At 41.6% G+C, this 21,719-nt stretch overlaps 5 protein-coding genes and 1 long non-coding RNA gene across 6 annotated transcripts; 2 read left to right on the top strand and 4 right to left on the bottom strand.

Moving 5' to 3' along the window:
* Nucleotides 1–206: 206 nt before the first annotated feature.
* LOC149500542 (uncharacterized) lies at nt 207–3,571 on the bottom strand. The gene is given in 2 exon segments (XM_089736159.1): nt 207–310; nt 313–3,571. Coding segments are annotated over 2 exon segments (2,631 nt in total). The 5' UTR covers nt 2,840–3,571.
* Nucleotides 3,572–4,451: 880 nt separating this feature from the next.
* On the top strand, nt 4,452–7,226 carry LOC149500541 (RNA-binding protein NOB1). Its single transcript, XM_089736487.1, has one exon. The coding sequence runs from the start codon at nt 4,573–4,575 to the stop codon at nt 5,887–5,889; it is 1,317 nt and encodes a 438-aa protein (XP_089592613.1). The 5' UTR covers nt 4,452–4,572; the 3' UTR covers nt 5,890–7,226.
* Nucleotides 5,891–8,330, bottom strand: LOC149500540 (cotranscriptional regulator ARB2A homolog). Its single transcript, XM_089736491.1, has 6 exons — nt 8,174–8,330; nt 7,944–8,094; nt 7,353–7,647; nt 6,567–6,921; nt 6,413–6,497; nt 5,891–6,112 (listed from the first exon to the last, which is right to left on the bottom strand). The coding sequence occupies exons 1-6, from the start codon at nt 8,189–8,191 to the stop codon at nt 6,030–6,032; spliced, it is 987 nt and encodes a 328-aa protein (XP_089592617.1). The 5' UTR covers nt 8,192–8,330; the 3' UTR covers nt 5,891–6,029.
* A 414-nt stretch (nt 8,331–8,744) lies between these two features.
* Nucleotides 8,745–10,218, bottom strand: Syx18 (syntaxin 18). The gene is made up of 2 exons (XM_089736493.1): nt 9,333–10,218; nt 8,745–8,951 (listed from the first exon to the last, which is right to left on the bottom strand). The coding sequence occupies exons 1-2, from the start codon at nt 10,107–10,109 to the stop codon at nt 8,763–8,765; spliced, it is 966 nt and encodes a 321-aa protein (XP_089592619.1). The 5' UTR covers nt 10,110–10,218; the 3' UTR covers nt 8,745–8,762.
* Nucleotides 10,219–11,415: 1,197 nt separating this feature from the next.
* DCP2 (decapping mRNA 2) lies at nt 11,416–16,684 on the top strand. Its single transcript, XM_089736489.1, has 4 exons — nt 11,416–11,620; nt 12,653–12,815; nt 13,201–13,419; nt 15,868–16,684. The coding sequence occupies exons 1-4, from the start codon at nt 11,547–11,549 to the stop codon at nt 16,600–16,602; spliced, it is 1,191 nt and encodes a 396-aa protein (XP_089592615.1). The 5' UTR covers nt 11,416–11,546; the 3' UTR covers nt 16,603–16,684.
* Nucleotides 16,685–17,326: 642 nt separating this feature from the next.
* LOC149500537 (uncharacterized) lies at nt 17,327–18,435 on the bottom strand. Its single transcript, XR_016324913.1, has 2 exons — nt 17,764–18,435; nt 17,327–17,615 (listed from the first exon to the last, which is right to left on the bottom strand). It is a non-coding gene; the product is annotated as an uncharacterized LOC149500537 (long non-coding RNA).
* Between the last annotated feature and the right edge of the window lie 3,284 nt (nt 18,436–21,719).

The following is a 21,719-nucleotide window of genomic DNA, read 5'->3' as shown; positions in this document are numbered from 1 at the left end:
GATGTGTTACGCCGAAGTGTGGCAGGTACCAGGTTCGGTCCTTCGTCCCCGTTGACGGAGCTACTTCGGCGTATCCTTTCGCTACCAGTGCGTCCATTTGTTGCTTGTAGCGCTCTTTCAAATTTGGATCCTTCTCCAGTTTCTTCTCTACGGACGTCAGGCGATTCAGCGCGGCTTCAAAATTGTTGGGCATCTTCAGGCCCTCCTCACGCCACAGCAGTGCGGTCTCGTAGCGGCCGTCGGGTCGCTGTTGAGTGGTCCCTCGCAGGATCTTCAGCGCGCGCTCGTCTGGGTCATTCTTCGGCGTCTTGGCGGCGACGGTAAGTCCCTCGATCGCGAAGTAGTGCCTGAGGGCTTCGTCCATGTTCGTGTCGACCGTCGTCGTGTGTGCCACGAAGTTGACGCGCTGTCTCTTGCCTCCCGGGTGTGCTCCGTGCACGACCCACCCGAGCGGAGTACGAGACGCCACTGGTTGATCGCGTCGTCCCGTCCGCATCTCCTCCGTCACCAGCAGGTGCCAGTTGTCTTGGCCGATCAGTATCTTCGGCGAGGCGTAGCTCGTTTTGAAGTGATGGCGGAGGTCGGTGAGGTGATGGCACGACGCGAGGACTTCGATGTTCAGTCGCTGTGGTGTTAATTTTAAGCCGTTGACTGTCCGTAGGTTCAGGTCTTGCGGTTCCCCCGTGCGTCCGCATAGCTTCAGCGGGACGCGTCGTGAGCGTGTTGCGTCTATCTTATTGTCGCCGATGGCAGTGATGAAGAGGGGTTCGATCGGTCCTTTGGCGCCCACTTGTCTCGCGAAGTCTTCGTCAATCAGCGAGATCGTTGACCCGTCGTCCAGCAGGGCCCATGTATCTGCTTCTCCCGCCGGTCCGATAACAGTAATTGGCGCCATCTTTAGGTAGGCTGTCGCACTCCTTGCGGCCCACGTCGAGGTGACCGCCTCTTCTTTTTCCTTCGGCTTCTGCCATGCTGGTTTCTTATGCAACAGCTCGTGGTGCGTGCGTTCACAGCTGTCGACACCGCACTTCTTCTTTTTACATACGTGTCCCCGGGACCGGAACCGTAGGCACCGGAAACACAAATTTTCGCGCTTCGCCGTATCCCAGCGCTCGCTGACGGCTGCTCTCTTGAATTCGGGACAATCTTGTGGGATGTGCCCCGGCTTCTGACATGCTACGCATTTCCTCTCTTCCTTCGCTAGCGTGGTGTGCGTCCTCTGAGGCGTGTTCACCATCTTCCGCCGACCGCTGGTGTTCTCCACTCTCGTCTCTGGCTCCGGCTGTGCGTATGGGCTGCACAGGTCCGCCTCGCGTTGCAGGAAGCGTGACAGCTTGACGAGGTCCGGTTCTCCCGCCGGTTGAGTCGCTGAGAATTCGAACCAGCGGTGGCGTAGAGTGGACGGCAGCTTCTCCGATGTGATGTTAGTGAGCTCCGGGTTGTACATGTAATGTACGCGGTCGAGGGCCCTCAGAGCGGCGACGACGTTGTTCACCTTATTCGCGAATACGCAGATGTCCCTCGGTGTGTCCGTGCAGCGTGGCAGCGCGCGCAGTCGTTCCAGCTCCGTTGCGGCGATTGCTTCTGGACGTCCGAAGCGCGATTCTAGAGTCCGCATGATCTCGGCGGGCTCGGTGTAATGCAGCAACAAGTTTTCGACCGCTTCTCTTGCTCTTCCTCTTAACGTACGCCGAAGTCTCGCAGTGTTCTCTGCGGCGCTGAAGCTGTCCGCTGATTCGGCGTAGGCGACCTTGAAGGAGAGCCATTCTTGGTGCGATCCACTGTACACTGGAAGCTCCCCGTAGTACCGATGCGATGGTCCGGGCCTGGCTTGGCGGGCGGCCGTCGCGATGGCAGCTGCTAGTTCGGCGATGTCGCTCTTCGGTGCGACAGGTGCGGCAATCGGTGCCGCGGCAGGGGCCGGTAGCTTCAGCTGTTCTATTGGTGCGGGAAGTTCCAGTTGCGGTTGCTCGATGGTGGCTGGTGATCCGTGTGTTGGCTGCATTACTGTTTCTTCGACTCCGTGTAGCGCGATCGATTGTTGTTGACTGAGCCATGTATCGATGCGCTGTGATTGCTCGTTCTCGTCCTCCGTGAGTGTTGTGCGCGCATCTTCCTCCTCTTCAACGAGCGCTTCGGCTTCTAATGTTGAGATGCGGGCGGCGGCGAGCTCTGCTTGGAGTCGAGCTTGTTCTTCCTTGGCGCGGAGATGCTCTTCTTTGAGGCGCGCCATAAGCAACAGCCGTTGTGACTGTTGACTCGACTTTCTCGAAGATCCTCGTACTGGTGGCGCCATCCCGTCGCGGAGTGTGGAGCCTTCTTCTGTCGTCGAGATTTTGGCAGCGGCGTCCGTGATGTGGGACCCGTGTACAATTGGATTGGCCGTGAGCGCTGACTCTTTTCTGTTCTGGCTCGCGGATACGACGCTCTCCGTTGCTGCGTCGCCTGAAGTTGTTGCCGGTGTCGCGGTGCTGGGAGGTCTGACCACTCGACGACAGACCCCGCTGTTCGGTCCCGTTGGCGACGCCGGCGAGTATTGCGTAGGCAATATTTGGCGGGAGGGGGGCATCGCTTGTGAGCCCCGCGGCACTCCCGGACACTTTTCCACTTGGGAGGAGGGTGCCGCCATCGGTGGCGGTCCCTGCGTCACTCCCGAACGCGGCGCGGTTGACTGGGAGGAGGTTGCCGCCAACGGTGGCGGTCCCTGCGTCACTCCCGAACGCGGCGCGGCCGACACAGCTCGTTGCTGTGCGTCTTGCGATGTTGAGCCCGAGACAGCTTCGTTGCCGGGCCGGTCAAGGCGTGACGACCTCATCTTCTCGGACCGTGTGAGCACCATTTCTTCAATCTTCAATCTTCAATTTTCTTCGATCTTCCTCAAATGAATCCGGCTCTCGAAGGACCAATATTCCGGACGGCCACCGCTCAGGTTTCGGCCACCACGTGTGATTTTTAGACTTCTTACTCGTGGCAAACGTGGTGGCTCGAGTATTGCCGCAGTGGCTGTCGCGGAACGGGTGCTGGGATTGGTTCGAGGAAAATAACGAAGGCTTCAAGTATGGCGTTCACACGGTCCTCGTGGCTTGACCGGCGCAGGGCGCAGGAGCGAGTCTTTTCTTGTTCGGTTGGCGCTCTCCTCTTCTTCCGGAGAGGTCTTGACTCGTCGGCTCGCTGTCTCGAACTGAATTTGCAGCGAGGTAGGCCCCTTATTTATGGTCGCCCACACGCACTCGGCCAGCGCTATTATGAGTCCGAGCACGGTGGGCGTCTATTGTTCTCTCGGCCGCCTCGCTCGCCTATTGTTTTGCCTAGTCGCTCTATTAGTTGCCCGTATTGTGACTCGCTCCTGCGTTCCCACGCCAAATTAAAGACCACGAGGACCAATCTTTATTTTCAAACAAATATTTACAAATTTACTTATATCTATTTTCCTATTTTTAACTATCTCTATTCACATTTATTATTTCACAACATATCCGTTTATTTGGATGTCTATTTATTTTCGCTGTTCTTGGCGAACATATCTCTATTTAACTATTTATCTATTACTATATTTTCTATCTATTTTAAACTATCAATGTTCGTCGCGAACAATATCTATTCTAATCTTATATTTATTCATGTCCGTCGCGAACAATATGTATGTTATATAATTATCTTTACGTTTACATATATTTTTACCATTTACAAAATAAGGAACTACTATAACTTGATTTTGATAGGATTTTTTGGTTTAAGCGCCAGGAAAGAAGCTGTGTGAATTGTTTTATTTTGTCTATTTAGTGTTTCTTCAGGTTGAAATGTGTAATAACGGTAGATTATTAACTATTTAGTATTTGTGAAAGTGTACAAATGTGGCAAAATGAAACAAAGCCGTTGGACGTTATGTTGGAGTTTGAATATGAAAGTATTTGAAAGTAATGGTCGGCAACACTTTACACGTGTAAGGTTACAGATTTCGAATATTGGAATTATTTTAAATGTTTAAAACAAATAGTTGTGTTCTCGTCAGTGAATACACTGCGTTCTTATCTAGACAAGGTCAGAGCAACATCTAAGAGTTTTATAAAAATAAAATAAATGGTGTAATAGTGTACAAAGTATTTGCAATATAATTATAATGAAGCAGTGTGCTTTTAAATAGCCGCTCATCAACTTACAGAACCCAATCTCCTCAAATTTAACCGTCCAGCACGTAGTTTCTCGGGATTCTCCAAAAAATCCACTGAAAAAGTCTCAATAAATAACCACAATTTTCCTAAGAATAAATTTTATCCCATATCAACTCATTTAATTTCAGGGCAATTGATTAATTTTCCAGATGAATCAACTTCATTTCACCTCACTTCGTATTACCATTTTTCATAAAAAAAATTGCAGAAAATTTAGCCGTATGGTACGATACATTTGCCTTTCCAATTGAAAAAATTGAATTACTGTACTACTTTTTTTTGACATTTGACAATAATATATTTCTTTCAGAATTCACACGTGAGCTAAACAAGTTCGTTTTGCCTAACGAATTATACAATTTCACATGTAAAGTTAATTTCGTGATTCGTGTTCAGCGCAATGCCGAAGTCTATTAAGCATCTGATTGTGGATACCTCTGCATTCATAAGGGCGGCAAACCTTCAAGACATTGCTGAAAATGTTTATACTATACAAGAGGTTATTGATGAAATAACTAATGATAGGCAAAGAAAAAAGCTCGTTGTCCTTCCATACGACTTAAAAGTCAAGGATGTCTTCGCAGATAACATAAAATTCATTACTGAATTCTCGAAGAAAACAGGTGATTATTCTAGCCTCTCTGCTACAGATATTAAGGTTATGGCACTGACCTACCAGCTAGAGAAGGAGAAGGTTGGCGGTACGGAACATCTTAAAGATGAACCGACTATGCAAAAATCTGTTAAAGTTACAGGATTGGCTGGGTTTAACCTTCATCCCAATTATGAAAATGCCAATCAGGAAACAGGTGAGAAAGACTCTAATGCAAACAATAACAAAGAGACCAGTGAACCTTTACAACAACCCATAGGCGAGACTGTGAATGTTGAAACTGGAGAGTCATTTGAAGTCAAACACCAACAAAACTGTCAAACAACAACAAATGAAACTGATGATGATAAACTGGCTGAAGAAATTTCAAAACAAATCAATGATATGGATTTGAAAGATGACAAAGTTGATGAGCTAATGGTTAAAGTCTCTGATGAAGAGGCTACAGACAGCTATGATGATGATGATGATGAAGACGAGACAGATAGCGATGGTGGAGAATGGATCACAACCAAAAATTTGGCTGAAAAACGAAAAGAGATGGAACTTGGTGAATTTGAAGAAAAAGATGTTGAAGTTGCCTGCATCACTTCGGACTTTGCAATGCAAAATGTTTTAAAGCAGATAGGACTAAATGTTACATCAATAGATGGAAGAATTATAAGACAATTACGTACATTTATTTTTCGTTGCACAACCTGTTTCAAAACAACTAGTGTAATGACAAAACTGTTCTGTCCTAAATGTGGTCATGCAACTTTAAAAAAAGTTGCAGTGAGTATTGATGAAGATGGTAATCAAAGAATACATATAAATGGCCGTAAACCTTTAACAGCAAGAGGAAAAAGATTTAGTTTACCTACACCAAAAGGTGGTCAACATTTTCAATACCCAATTTTAACTGAAGACCAGCATATACACAAAAGATTTGTTACCAAATTAGCAAGAAACAAAACAAATGCTCTAGATCCTGATTATACTGCAGGATTTTCTCCATTCGCAATGAAAGATGTGAATTCCAAATCGGCCGTCTTGGGGGTGCGTGCCAACAATCAGGACATAAAATATTGGATGAAGCATTATTCTAAAGGAAAGAAAAAATAAATTGAAACAAACACATTCTTATTTATTAACTAACTAGGTACATAGACATAAATTTAACATTAATAAATGCTCATTCTTAAACATAACCAGAGAATAAAAATTCGCTATTATAATAGAGTAGTACCACGTGAATATTCGTTTTAATTCATATTTAGTATTTCATCAAAGTATTTAAAAACAGAATCCATACACATGTATGATGTCATTTCATGTTTCTCATGACCTGCAAACAAAGTTTTCTTATATATTTGACACAACACAAATGCAGAGTTTCAGTGGTATAAGTCAACCTTTACCAATGGTTGCTTCAATGTTACTATTGCAGCACTTAATAGTAAGCTTTTAGCTCAACCAGTGATTAATGCTCAGTGTTACTCATGGACAAAGGCAGTGCAAAGATTTGGATAAGTATGTAATTATAATCTAGAAAATAAGTTCATAGAAGTTAAAGAAAAAAGAATAGCCATAGTCTATTCCCCTTAAAAACACAAATAATTTGATTTTATGAATGCAATATTTATACCTGCTGAAAGTCTGGTTATATCGAAATCAGGAGTTCTGAGAGGTGTATCCAGCGGTGTCTGACTAGATATCCAATTTTTTGTAACCTGTAATATCAAGAAACCAATTAGGAAAAGTTAAATTTCAACTGTGCATGTCTCCAGTTACATTCTTACCTGTTTCAAAAAGTTTGTAAGCTTCTTGTTAGAATAGGAATGTACAGAGTCAGTAAAAGCAATGGCCTTTACTCTGTCTTCAAAGTCATTTTGCACCTCTTCTGCCAGAGAAACCGTGACAACCCCACCATAACTATGTGCTACAATGAGTATGGAACTTGCATTCGCATTGGATATGTAGTTCAGCCATGCGTAAAGGGCATGTTCCTCAGCGGTGCTACTGTTGAGAATGGTCTTTCCATCTGCTGTGTGGTTGTCATTTGTATTTAGTACCACTACTCCATAGTCTTTGGCCAAAGCCTTCTTGATATACGGAACCTGAGATCCTTTGTCCAACGATTCATTGATTATGAGGCTGTGACAAAAATTACATTTCAGTACAAATATACTGCAGGCCTAATTACGTGACCTACTTTAAAACAAGACATGGAGAAAACAAAAAATATGCATTGATTACGTACATATTAATACATAGATGAATAGAATATTGCCATTGTGAAAGAAGAACAGAAGGGTAATACCATATTTGTACCAACCAAGGATAATGAACAGAATCAGGAATTAAGTCACCATTATATATTTCTATATTAATTTTATGATTCAGTACTAAGAAGAAGTTTCATGTTATATATCCATAGTTATTAAAGTACTACTCAAAAATGGCTTTGTTTGTCTAAATTCAAAATTACATTTGCAGTTTGAATTCTATCTTATATTCAATATTATTTATATTTAATTTTAAACATACTTGAAACCAAAATTTAGTAATTAAGTCATGATACTAACGATCTAGCCCACTGACCAGCTCGTACAACACCTGATCCGTGAATCAGTATTAACAGAACATCTTTTTTATCATAATCTTTTGAAACAAAAATAAATGTTCCGTCATTTGAATCCTTTGGGATTGGTAACTTTTGCAATCCAATCTGAGTCTGAAGAATATCGTAAACATAATTGGTGACAGCTGAGCCTAGTTCTTCATAATGAGCTTGGCATTCCTGGTGATCATTGCTCACGACAAATTGGAATGGTTCATCTGTTGGCTGTCCATCAGCTCCAATTTTTCTTACTTGACCATCTGTTTGGTAGTAAAAACATTATGTATCATATTATTGTTAATTTAAAAAAAACTAGAAAATAGTGTAGCATTTAATATCTACAAGTAAAATACCCTAACAACTTATATTAATTGCCTTGGTATGAACATATGGATCTAATGGAAAGTGGTTATCACTACCCTTAAGCGTTGGCAGTAAGAGGGTCTCGTGCATACACTGAACTGTACCTGTTTTCAAGTTATTTCTGAAATTTCTTATTGTTCCTATTCATAAGTGGAGGCACTAATTAAATAATATAAAAATTTTTTAATGTTACTTGAATCAAATATGTATCCCAGTTCCTTCATAGTTTTCGTTCCCTCCATTTTGTAATGCACTTTATTAGCACTAGATGCAATCGACTTTCTGTGAGGTCGCAGTCGTACTTTTGATATCGACGTGCGTACTGCGCGAATTACATTCATGAACTGCAACAGAGAGGGTGGTAAGTACGCATCCTGCAGTATTGATCACCTGAGGGAAACACATTGATATATGTTTTATTACAGCTGAATTTATATGCATCTAGGTCTTGAAACTGAAAAATAAACAATCCCCAGGTCCCGGGGTTGGAACTTGACAGTTTGGACTTTGACGTTTAAATAGATAGTCCAAGAGAAAATAGCACATACAGCCAAGTTAGTCGACTGGTAAAAAACCGAAGTTATATTTGTAACTAAATTAATAAAATAGTGGGATTTTTAAAATAATATAGATGGTACAACGTTAATTAACAGCATTTTCTCATGTTGTCAACTTAGGTTCATATAAGTTAAAGTTAGTAGTATAAGTATAATAGTTAGTATATGTATAGTTGTACTTTTAAACAACTAAAAAATGTTTGGCTACAGTATAGATCGAAACTCGAGCAATAATAGTGTATATTTTATATAACCGATAGTGAAATATTTGCGTATTCACATAAGAAAACATAAGAAGCCTCTGATAAAACGTGTTTATTTAAAGCGAAAATATTGACATCATTGATTCCAAAATTTCAATTAAGATAATTCTATTATCATCAAAACTGTTCCCTTTTTTGTAAAATTATCATTATTTAGAAAATGAAACACAAAACCACAAGTACCTACTAAATTTAATCATTATACCAATCTAGGAACAGCAAACTGAACGACATGACCAGTAAGAAGAACAGAACATATACTCTTAGGCCTGCGTTTCTTTGTATAGCCTGCTTAATCTGTTCATTGGCATCCTTAACGTTTTCAGTTGCCCCGACAACTGTATTCGATATTCTATCTATGTCTTGTTCTTGTTGTAAAACCTGAAACAGATTTACACTTTTTACATTTTGATGTCATACAAACTGTTTGTATATCTCATTATTAAAGGCTACCTGCCTACCGCTACTGTTAATTGTACTGTTACAAACAGTAATATCAATTTGAATCTAAATAAATCAATTAAAGTTTCATGGATTTGAAAAATTTATTTACATCCAATGTGTGAAAGAACATCCAAATATGAATATTTTAAGATCAAGATAGTTATGATCTGTATGTAGCAGTATGTGCAATTTTATAAAGATATAATACACAGACTATAATATACAACATTCATCCTCTCAGTGGCAGATTTTATTTTCTTGAATCTAAGCTTTATTTTTAAAAGTGGCTTATGTATTTATTTAATTTTAACCTTTTACCTTTTCAGTAAATATTTCTTGAAGTTCTGCAATGTGTAGTACTTTGCTTTCAATTTGTTTAACTTCTTCCGTCATACTGTTTAGTTCATTTAACAGCTGTACATTCTCCGACTCAAACATTTGCAACTCTTCTGAAGTCAACTCTCCTTCATCAGACATAATTGCCATCTCATTCTCTGATAAGTCTAATTTTGTTTTTGTATTGTCTTTTTCATCTTCTGTCTCATTCTCTTTTTCTATTACCTTATCTAGTGTAAACGGATTAGGAATACTAGATTTGGTCGCTGGTAGCTCCAGTCTAGACAATTTCCTCATATCTAAAGCTCGCTTAACTCTCATTGCTTTCAATTCACTATGCACTTTACAAACAGCTTTTAAATAAGCATCAATTAAATCTACGACTGAGTCCATATATTCCCTAGTTTGTGGGGTCACTGTAGTTCTTCGATTATCATTCCTGAACTCTTTTAGCAGGTGTGAGCATGTGTTCATGATGCGTTGCGCACCGGTGTCTATTTGGTCGCGCTCTTCATCAGACATATCGTCTCCAGTAACATTATTGAAGAAGCTTAAATATTTATCGCGGTGTTCCAATAAGAAGTCTCTAAGCTTGGTAATTTGTGAACAAATATCCTTAGCTGTTGCCATGAAAGCATTTTTTGATTTCACCCTCAATATGCGTTGCTTATCTTCGCTAATCGGACTGTGTATGCCGAAAGCCTTGTTACGAGTTTTAACAGTTTTTATGCAAGCCTTAAATAATGGTGTTATATCCATTTTCAGAGGATTTGTTTATGTTTTAAATGTTTTTTTCCTTCATTAACACGTAAGTTTTACTCGTTTTTGACAAATTCAATTGACAAATCAATAATGTCCTCACAGAGTAGTAAAGGTCTATGCAGAGTAGACACTAATCAAATTCTCTTTTTAAAATTGTCCAATTGAAAAGGCAAAGTAAGCATGGCTTTAAGTAGTAACTAATATTTTAATCTGTGATGGCTACACGGACTTTTTGGCGGGAACACGAAGAGTGAAGTTGTGTGATTTGTTTTATTTTGTCTATTTAGTGTTTCTTCGGGTTTAAATGTGTAATAACGGTGGTTTATTAAATGTTTATTATCTGTGAAAGTGCAAAAATGTGGGAAAATGAAACAAAGCTGCTGGACGTAGCCTCAAGGTCTTCGTTATGAGGTCATAAAATCCCTTAAAAAATTATTATACACAATCTGATCTGAAGCCTTTTGCTCGTAAATGTACAGCAGCCGAAAGCATTCCAGATCGAACGGAGACGGAAGAGAGACAGAAATAAATGTTACGCCACTCTTTAAAGCTTCTGTCGCTTATACAGGGTGTCCCAAAAAATAGTGTAAAACCAAAATCCAGAGGTAGATTATCACTAAGGCTATCCGAATTACCCCCATGTATGTTCCGCGATGTTCAATAGCTTTAAGGCACTTTTACTGTGGCGAGAATAGATATGGTACATGCCTGATATTTGAACACTTGTTTTTTTTAAACACTGCTTCAAAGTTTAGAAAAATACACAATTTATAACTTTTTTGTTTCATTTTTTTATTAGATTTTACATTAGTGCTATGGATATATGACATATCAGCTATGAGAGCTTCGCTCGGAGCGTGGTGTCTACTACACCATCAAAAGGTCTGCTAGAGAACTGTCTAAGCATCTCCGAGTCGGGTGAGTTGAATTTAATTCAGTTCAACCCATTGAAGACAGTGATCCACTAGCCGTGCTTTTAGGTACCCCAAGCACCAGTCATCATTCTTGTCGAACCCGTCGCTTGCGACGAAGGGCTCGGCGAGTAAATTAACTCACAGACACAGCCCACTGAGTTTCTCGCCGGATCTTCTCAGTGGGTCGCGTTTCCGATCCAGTGGTAGATTCTGCGAAGCACGGCTCTTGCCAGGGTTTGTGTTAATAACATCTTCAGGTTTGAGCCCCGTGAGCTCACCTGCTAGCCCGGTGACGCTGACATGGTCTCTAGACAATCGGCTAAAGTAGGAAAAAAAAGTAGTGAAATGATCCATAGATAATTCACTTAAACTAAGTGATCGGCTCAAAAGTTGAGAATCCAATGACTGAGAATATAAAAAAAGTTATTTGTTTTGATAAACCAAGCGTAAGATTTCCAACAACTTTGTTATGTTATAGTAAGCTTAAACTAAAATAAACAGCAAAACTACTGATGCAGATATGAGTTCGACTATTATGAATTCAAGTCATAACAAACACTCTATTCCAATAGATATATTAGATGACCTTTGTAGGTAAGTAAATCGTAATGACAAGTTTAATTCGAGCAAAAATTAGACTGTAACATATTAAACACAATAATAAACTGTTAGGTATTATAAAAAAGACGAATTAAATAACTAGAACTAATGTTCTAAAAATTCTTTTGGTGATAGGACATGTCATAATTCGAAATACTTATAACTAGGAACTAGGTATACTGCGAAGCACTTTTGCGTTTAAATCTATTGGGTGGGACAGCTGCGTAACAGCTTTTCCTGTTAAAGATATATTTACTTATTGCTACGGAGATAGGCAGTAGATAGGCGATACCTGATTTTACCTGGTTAGTGGGGCCCATAAATATCACCTTGACACTGTTACACAACCCACAATTGTATTTTATAACAACCGTCCATAATGCAAATTAAACGAAGTCATTCACTATGTGATGTGAATGGTTTGCTTTGCTTCATTAAAAAAATCTATGATGAATACATTGGTGTTCACAGGAACACAGGAATGTCTGCCGAAGTCACATTTTTTAATTATTTAATCAGTACTTCTTGGGACATTAAATTTTTCATACTATCACAAAGAAGGGCATGTTGTAGTATCACTGTAAAAGTAATGTGCTTTTTAAACAGTTCACTGTGCCAATAGGTAATGTGTGAAATTTAGCAGTGTCATGGGTAAATGAGGGTAATGTACAGTCCATCAATGTGTTAAAAACAATAAATTTTGTTAAGTAATAATGTACTTTTTTATTTTTAACTTCTTACATGGATATGCTGACAGTTCACCCGGTATTAAGCAGTTACTGGAGCTCATAGACATCTACAACGTAAGGTCTCAGTTTTACAGTAGGGGGGCTGCCCCACTTCTCAAACTGAAAGGCATTACTGCTTCATGGCAGAAATAGGCAGGGTAGTGGTACGTACCAGTGCCGCATTCACAAAACGCCCTACCACCAGTTCCTTCGCATAGTATTTATATTTGAACACACAGACATGCATACTAACAATTTATTTTTAGATCAACTACAAATAATATTTCTTTTGTTACAGTCGTTTCATAATAAATCTACCAGCAGAAGATAGAGGAAACTTAGTGAGGATATGCTTCCAGATTGAATTGGCTCATTGGTTTTATTTGGATTATTACTGCACTGATGAATCGAAAAAAGTATACCCCTGTGGTATTAGAGAGTTTGCAGCACATATTTTCCAAGTGAGTAATCTTATGGGATTTTAAATAACATTGTATTCACTGGCATTGATTGCGATAGGCCGTAAATGTATACTGACAGTGATGGTGTCTCGAAACATTACATTCCAATATAATATCCCAAACAGATTTATATAAAATTTGCCTAAAAATAAAATAGTCATGATAACATGTCTTAATTTACTCAGCACATTGAGACTACCTAACTTGATTGCTATAGCTACAGTTAAAAAAAAGCAATACAGTTAATTCACTTTAATGTAGAAAAAAAAATTAAGTAGATGGGTAAATGACCGAGGGTATGGTTCACACCCATCTGGTGTTAAGTTGTTACCGGAGCCTATAGACATTTTTTATATACAGTATGTATATATAATGTAAATTACAGCATGTCCCGCAACTCCGAGAACATGTTAGCAGTCTAGATGCAGTTTTAGATAACTGGAGAGAATATAAACAGACTGTACCTACATACGGAGCTATACTGCTCAATGATGACCTCTCTCATGTGCTTCTTGTACAATCATATTGGACAAAAGCCTCCTGGGGTTTCCCTAAAGGGAAGGTCAATGAAGATGAAGAACCCTGGAAGTGTGCTACTAGAGAGGTAAGAAAATTATACTTACATCATAGTGTGCATAATTTCAACATATTTATCCAATATAAAAAAGAAAATTAAAGTAATAAAAACTCTAATCTAATATATATACTTTGCAATACATCTTTGTTATGAAATCCAGTTATGTGTTACATTAACCTGTAGAAAAAATTATGTGGATTTGTTTTCGCATACATACCAACAGAAATGCAACTTAAAAAATTATGTTATGATAATTTTGTTACATTGCAATATATGTAATTTGATTGTGATGTCAATGAAGAAGACTAACTGTAGTATCTTTCAGTGTGCTTAGTGCTAGTTTTTTAACATTCTCGATAGCATAAAAGTTAACTTATATTTGTATGGAATGGGATCATTTGCCTACGTTTGCCGCTAGGGGTGCTTTTTTTTTTTTTTTTTTTTTTTCCTGGCCGAGGGCCGAACCTCCTACGAGGTCCCCGCGCCTAGGGGGCGCGCGGGTTATGTGAGACTCAACGATCTGCAGGTGTTGAGAGCAGACCACGGGCCCAAGGAATTTAGGGCCCACCCACTAAACGACTCCCATGCACTCTTACACCCGGCGTCCGATCTCCGTCCGGGGTCAAAACCCGGTCAGAGTAGGGGGGTTCCCGCGGTCAACACTACAACCAGACACGCGGCGCCACCCCGAGGACGCCCGACCGGCGGGTCGTCGAGGCGATAGACGACGACCAACGACGTCAGTCTCCGCGGTACGGCGGCCCTTCAGGCCGCCCGGGCGATGCCGCTGGTGTTCCGGGATACCCCGCTGGGCCAGAACCAGCCTGCCGGGTCGGAACGCGATACACCGCCGACCGGGTTGCTCTTCCACAGTATGTTCGGCGACGACGAAAATGCGGACCGCATCGCAGTCCGCAGCCGCCGACGCGTCGTCCCGTCCTCCTGGTGCCAGCGCGCTAGTGACGGTAGCGTGCGGCGCAGTCTCAGCCCCCTTAGGTCGCCCCGTGACCATCACCGGGAGGAGACTGCCTCCTCATAGGGGCCGGAGCTGGACAAACGCCCTCCTCCGACCCCCGGCTCGACGGCGGCGGCACGGCGCCGAGAGGGAGGAAGAGTTCTCCCTCTCCCGTTCCGCCGCCTCCTTCTGCGAGATGGTGGACTCGCAGAAGTCGAGCATCGCCTGCCAGGACTTATCGCTGCCGAGCATCGCAGCCACGACGGTCGGAAGCGACAAGTCCGGTCCTATTTTTGCAACGAGGACGCGGCGCTGCTCCGCGAAAGCGGGGCAGCACGCGAACGTGTGCTCCGCCGTGTCCTCGTTGCAGCCACTGCAATGGTGGCACTTCGGCGTCGGCTCCCTCCGGGCGACGAGGTACAGGTAGCGACCGAAACAGCCGTGTCCCGTGAGCACCTGCGTCGCTCGGAAGGTGAGACGTCCTCGGTCGCGATTCACCCAGTCCGAGAGGACTGGGCGGATCGCCTCGACGGTCCGTCGCCCGTAGGCGGGGTCCGCCAGGCGGCGAGACCACGCCTCGAGCACGGCACGCCGAGATTGAAGCTTCCGCGCTCGAACTTCCGCCGCGCCGGGACGCGGCTCCCCCCTGGAGCGCAGATCACATCGCCACGCGTAATCCGCAGCAAGCGCCTCCGCGTCCAGGTCCCAGGGAGGCGTCCCGGCGAGCACGCACGCCGCCTCGAACGAGACGGTGCGGTACCCACGAACTGCCCTGACCGCAATCGCGCGCTGCGGACGTCGCAACGCTGCGACGTTGTCACGGGTCAGGGCGTGGCACCATACGGGCGCCCCGTACAGTGCCATTGACCGCACCACCCCCGTGTAGAGGCGGCGCACCACCATGTCGGGACCTCCGACGTTCGGCAACAGCCGACTCAGCGAGCCGGCGGCTGCCATCAGTCGGGGACCCAATCTTTCGAAGTGAGCACGGAAGCTCAAACGACCGTCCAGTACGAGGCCGAGGTACCGCAACCCGGTCGCCTCGATCTCGACGCGAACGCCTCCGATCACGAGGTGGGCCCCCTGAGGCGGCGCTCTCCGGGCCCCGTGGAACAACAGGGCCTGGGATTTATCGAACGCCACCTCCAGACCCAGCCTTCGGATCCTGCCGACGACGAAGGCCACCCCCGCGCAGGAAAGACGGGCAGACTCGCGCAGGTCCCTACCCCGTGCCACGACCAAGGTGTCGTCCGCGTAACAAACTACGCTCAGACCCGTGAGAGGAGCGCTAAGGGCACCCCACAGGACCCAGTCGTAGCCGATGTTCCACAAGAGAGGGCCAAGGACCGACCCCTGTGGGACACCGCGCTCGACGGGGAAGCGGGCCGCTAGGGGTGCTGTTCCAACTGCATATAAAATTGGCTTAACTTTTACGCTATCGAGAATGTTAAGAAACTCGCACTAAGCAAACTGTAAACATAATAATATGTATACTCATAAAATATTATAATTTGTAACAGGTTCTAGAAGAGACAGGTTTTGATATAAGCAATTTAATCAATAAAAACGATTACATAGAAGCCGTAACACACGACCAAATCGCTCGTTTGTACATTATTGGAAATATTCCCAGAGACACAAAGTTCCAACCTCGCACACGAAACGAGATCAAAGCGTGTGAGTGGTTCCCATTGGCGGATTTGCCTGCCAATAAAAAAGACATGACCCCCAAAGTCAAAATGGGGGTTAGCCCTAATGCGTTCTTTATGGTCCTACCTTTCGTCAAACGAATGAGACGATGGGTTGCCGAACACAGCTCCAAGGTATTCACGAACAGTCGTCGAACTCGTCACAAATCGATGGGAGATTTAGAAGCTTCATCGAGCCAGAATAAAAACAAGACCATATCGCAGGGACTGCAAAACGAGATAAATGAATACCAACAAAATTCTGGTCACAAAAATGATTATCAGAATCATGGAAGCAATACAAAGAATGTTAATGGTAATAAAAATGGTGGCAATGGTAACAAAAATGGTGCTAATGGCAATAATAGTGCTAGGAAGGAAAAGAAGGCTGCTAAAAGACAGTTGTTCACGCCACAGAACATCCAGTCAAATAATATTTCACCAGTACAGAAGGAAGACAGCGTGGCCGAGGCTAAAATAGATGAAAGCAAATTAAGCAATTTCATTGCTCCATCTTGGGCAGATTTCAAGTTTGACAAAAGGGCAATTCTAGATTGTCTCACTTGAAATTCAAAAATTTATTTTGTGGATCAAAATTAGTACAATCTGTCTCCTTGAAGATAGATTTATAAAAGATGGAAATTTGAAAGTTGTTTTATTTATACCAAATTTTAGGATTTATGATTAAAAAAATCAAGTATTTCTCTCAATAGATGGTGCCAATGCGCTGTGCTGATTCTTATCAACACGAATTACCGTACAATGGGGTAAATAGGGACAAAATCGACCTTCAGATTGAATTTTAAAATAGTTCCAATTAAATAGTCACTGCTCAACCAAAGAAATAAGTTGAGTCTTGAACGTACCTAGGTGATAAAAACCGTTACATTATTTTAATTATTCATTTTAAAGAAATAATCGGTAAAATAATGGCCGTCCCAATTTACCCAGCGTCCGGGGTAAATTGACACGGTTAAGGGTTAAATTGGGATATTTGTAAGGGTTGTCAACTCGCAGTACTGCGATATATAGGTAGGTGCCATATAATTATTTATATGGACCGAAATGATGAATACAATCCATAATTTAAGCACAATACACAACATAGTGTAAATTAAGCTGGTTTCTATTCCGAAGCGATGTGACGTGAATGATAATCAACAATACAATGATCAAAAAAAGTACGTGCATGTTATATTTTAGAAAATTATTATTTAATTTCCTTAAAAATCACAACTCTGAACCAAAATCATAAAATAGAATAAAAAATAGAAAACAAAAAGACTGGAAATGCATTAATACAATTTTATTTAATCAACATTTTCAAAATGATCTTTGAGCAAGAGTAAGATATCAGGTGAATAAGATAAAAAAACAGCTTTATCTGATTACTGCCAATAATAACAAAAATAAAAGAAATTCTTTCTAAGCTAAATAACTAAACTCAATTAATTCACTCACTCATAATTGGATATCTCGGATTTTTAATTAATGTTACATTTAAAATCTGAGGCCTGTTTTTATTTGTGTGTGTTCGTTGTGAATGTTAACAAAATCATGATTCGACGCGTGAATAGATTCTGAAATAACAAAAGTTTTGATTGAGTTCTTTTAACTTTTAATTTTTTTTATTGCTATAAAGAACATACGACCCTGCAGATATTACAAGGTAAATGTCGCGAAAAAAAGTAATTATATATATACTTTTCTTTTACCTATAATACTTACATAAACTAACTGATAAACACATTAACCTTCTTTACATCACGCAATTAAGTGATAGTATAGGCTAAAAAATCTATTATAAGATATCAGTGACAACCCTAACAAGCCATCCCTATTTTGTCTTTTGGCGTTCCAATTTTGTGTTTTCTCGTCCCTAATTTTTCCAGTCTCGTTTCAAATTACCCTACATACGTCCCAATTTTCCCCAAAAAGAAAGGAAAAAATATACATTTTTTATTTTGTCGAAATATTGTATTTAAAATAAGAATATTGCAACTTACCGTTTGTTGTGGTATTTCCAGGTGTATTAAAAACTTATATAAACTGTGATCTTATTGAAAAAACAACGATAATATTACTTTTTTTAAAAGTTCTTTAAGCTGTTTTAAAACTCACTTTTCAACCACTATTTTAAATTTAATTTGACGAATTTTTGGGACCAACTTAACTCATATTTAGTACTTCCATAGTTAACTTGGTTTTTCTTCTATACATTGATAAATATTAACATAAACAAAATTAGGTAGATTCCGTGTTACAGGTACTTTGAGAATCTTCCGCAGGTTTGTCCCAAATTACCCCAGGATCCCAATTTACCCCATGTCATGGTATGCTTTTACTATGTATGTAGCGCAGTCTTTCTCAAAGTGGGCGATAACGCCCCCTGGGGGGCGTTTGAAACCTAGAGGGGGGCGTTAAGGGGCACAGGAAAAAATGGGGGGCGTTGATGTGGGTTAGGGGGGCGCTGTAAAATTTTTAATTTAATTTACTTTCTGTATTTTAAATTTCACTAAAATTAAAACTCGCCTACTACACAATAACGAATAATTAGTTTATATTTCTACCCTGTATGATGTTATAAAAACTTAAAATAATTAACATAGATTTCGTAGGATAACCCACACACCGTACGCAATCAAGTTGTAACAAGTTTCTGCGGAACATGATCGATGATAGTTAAAAAATTAGAGCAATTTTACCTTGATTACATTGCACCAGAAATGATTTTAACATTAGAAAAAAAACTACGATGCAGAGTTTTAAAATATTACACATACGTTAACTAACACAAATAAGGTTTTCTTTACTTTCTTTCTTGTTTTTAACATAAGGGCATTTTACAGCATTTTCCTAGCATTTTATAAGAAATTACTGATGTAAGAATCATAATTTTTATATAAAATGGAAATGCGTATATAATTATTGTTCAAAGAGATTATTATTTTTTAAAATTTACCCATTACCGTCCAATGTCAAATAGTATTGTAAACTATTACTTATTGTAAACATTGTTTACTATTTTATTTCTATACAATAATAGGTTGGGGAAAAAGTTTCTTCGCATTTTTTAACAAATTTCACAACATTTTTTAATATAGTTTATTCACATTTAACTAAAGTATGTCGGTACCATTTTGTTCGATAACTTTTTGCCATCTTGTAGATAGGGACATGATCCCATTGCTATAGAAATTTTCGGGCTTCTGATCAAAATACTGCGACAATTGGTTTTGGCAGTCCTCTCGTGATGTTAACCTGACACTGCCTAAAGAATTCTGAAGAGACCGAAACAGGTCGAAATCTGAAAATGCAAGGTCAGGACTATACAGCGGATGCGTTAACACCTCCCAGCCAAGCTCTCTTAATTTTTGCTGAGTGGCTAAAGATGTGTGAGGTCTAGCGTTATCGTGATGAAAAACCACACCCCTTCTGTTGATTAATTCCGGCCGCTTTCACTCAACTTCTTGCTTTAATCTCATCAATTGTTCGCAGTAGAGTTCAGAATCGATGGTCCTGCCTGCCTGGTGGTAACAGCTCATAATGTATAATGCCCTTCCAATCCCACCACACACACAGCATCACCTTATTGCGAGTTAACCCGGGTTTCGCCAGAGGCTGTGAAGCCTGACCGGCCTTTGACCACAACCTTTCTCGTACGTTCTTGTCGTACGTGATCCACTTTTCATCACCAGTTATCAGCTTCTTCAAAAATGGTTCGGTTTCATTACGTCGTAATAAAGAATCACAAATGAGTACACGGTTCATTAGGTTTCTTTCAGTGAGCTTTTTTGTGTACCCAGTTTTTTCAAATGCGCCATAACTATTTTGTGGTCAATTCCCAGTTCTTCAGTTACGTCATAACTACTGATATGCCGATCTTGCCCCACTTTTTCAAAAATGGCATCGATTTTATCTGTAATAGGGCGACCAGAGCGACGTGAATTTTTGACATCAAAATTTTTGGATTGAAAACGCTTAAACCAAATTTGTGCTACTCTCACATACACTGCACTAGGTCCATAAACATCGCAATTTTTTTTCACTGCTTACGTTGCTTTTTTACCTTTTTTGTAGTAAAATTTTAAAATGTATCAAATACCTTCATTAGATTCACTCATCTTGACAGTACGAAAAATAAATAAAAATCACACATCTTCCTAATTTTAATTTGGAATTATCTTCTTTCGAATTTAAACTTTTAATGATACTAAAACCAACCAAATACAAATAGTATAGCCAAAGAGATTTTCTTACAAGTTCATACATTTTTAAGCTATTGCATAGCTTTTATCGCGGGCCTTGAGCGCGGCGACCAAATCATGAAATTCCGTAACGAAAAAAACTTAACATACCTCACTCCGCCTACCATGTAGCTCGCGTATAACACATTCACACGTTGCGCTTGTGTAGTGTTTGTGAATAAGCGCGGGGCGTGACGTCCACTGCATGCGCGTCATGAAAAGTCTGCCCATCTCTCACTCACGCGGTTTAGCTTATGAGTGTGAAGGGGATAGTTAAGGTTTTGCCTTTATTAAGGTTTAATATAGCGTGGTTTTGTTTTATTATTGTTTTAATATTAAATTATTATTGTCTAATTATAATGTCATAAGTTGATAAAAAATGCTATGCAATAGCTTTACCGCCGCAGTTCCCGAGTGCCACACGGTTTTTTTTTGTCAGGAGGAAATCGCCGGACTTCCGCCCTTCACTGGGGATGGAGGGCGGAGCATGTCCGAGTCGAACCGACTAAAACCTCCTGTCGCTCAACAACCAGCATCCAAACCTCGCATGAGACAGAGCTCATAAAAGGCAAAGGGGGGAAAGTGAAGCGTTTAGTGCGGAGCACATCTCTCCCATCACACTCCCCCTCGGGACGCCGGACTGGCGGTCGTCGGCACCACGACCACCAGCCCTCTCGGTCAGCAGGCTGTCCGAAGCCCGCCTAGATGGCGCCGGTTAGAATGGTCTATCCTACGGAATACCCCGCTGGGTCAGAACCAGCGTGGGTTGAGGATAGCCAGCCTTCCATCACCCGGATGCTCATACGTAAAACGTGTGCAGAGTAGCTTGCACGTCGTCTTCTTAGGCCCCTTTCGCCGGTCCCCAGGCCGACATGTGAAGGAGACAGGACAGGAACTCACCGAAGCAACCATGCCCAGTGAGTACCTGCGTGAGCCGGAAAGTGAGGCGTCCTCTGTCACGATTCACCCAATTCACAAGAACCGGGCGAATCGCCTCGACGGTCCTACGACCAGCCGAAGGATCGGCCAGCCGCCTGGACCATGACCAGCACGAACCGCCGAGATTGGGCCCTCCGCGCTCTGACCACACTGGGGCTGGGATGCGCCACGCCCCGGGCACGAAGGTTAGCCCGCCACTGATAGTCAGCGGCGAGCGCCTCCGCCTCCAGGACCCAAGGTGGCGTCCCAGCCAGTACACACGCCGCCTCGAAAGAGATGGTGCGATAATATTAATTATTACAAATAATAAAAACGCTGACTTAGGCGGCGGTTTTTATTTGAACCAGTTATTATAAACTAAAATTCTAAGAAAAAATACCTATATTTATCTATAATACGAAATGATATTAATTTATTTTTCGTAGTTTCCTTCCTTCGTGTTTCGATATTCCTCAGTGCTGAGGGTTGTGGCCTCCTCTAATAACTTTCTCCTGTATT

This window comes from Bombyx mandarina, chromosome 21, assembly GCF_030267445.1.
Source record: "Bombyx mandarina strain Sakado chromosome 21, ASM3026744v2".
NCBI classification, from domain to species: Eukaryota; Metazoa; Arthropoda; class Insecta; order Lepidoptera; family Bombycidae; genus Bombyx; species Bombyx mandarina.
The sequence above is the reverse complement of the archived record's forward strand: the minus strand, read 5'-3'. Positions and strand labels throughout refer to the sequence as shown.

What these genes read in the sequence shown, in the direction of transcription:
- LOC149500540 (XM_089736491.1), bottom strand. An exon ending in TTACAAACTTTTTGAAACAG is followed by an intron (nt 6,498 to 6,566) that starts GTAAGAATGTAA and finishes TTGATATTACAG; the next exon opens with GTTACAAAAAATTGGATATC. An exon ending in TATAACCAGACTTTCAGCAG is followed by an intron (nt 6,113 to 6,412) that starts GTATAAATATTG and finishes CTTTGTTTGCAG; the next exon opens with GTCATGAGAAACATGAAATG.
- Syx18 (XM_089736493.1), bottom strand. Translation starts at nt 10,109, where the DNA reads ATGGATATAACACCATTATTTAAGGCTTGCATAAAAACTGTTAAAACT. An exon ending in AAGAAATATTTACTGAAAAG is followed by an intron (nt 8,952 to 9,332) that starts GTAAAAGGTTAA and finishes AATCTGTTTCAG; the next exon opens with GTTTTACAACAAGAACAAGA.
- DCP2 (XM_089736489.1), top strand. Translation starts at nt 11,547, where the DNA reads ATGAGTTCGACTATTATGAATTCAAGTCATAACAAACACTCTATTCCA. An exon ending in ATATTAGATGACCTTTGTAG is followed by an intron (nt 11,621 to 12,652) that starts GTAAGTAAATCG and finishes CTTTTGTTACAG; the next exon opens with TCGTTTCATAATAAATCTAC. An exon ending in GGAAGTGTGCTACTAGAGAG is followed by an intron (nt 13,420 to 15,867) that starts GTAAGAAAATTA and finishes AATTTGTAACAG; the next exon opens with GTTCTAGAAGAGACAGGTTT.
- LOC149500541 (XM_089736487.1), top strand. Translation starts at nt 4,573, where the DNA reads ATGCCGAAGTCTATTAAGCATCTGATTGTGGATACCTCTGCATTCATA.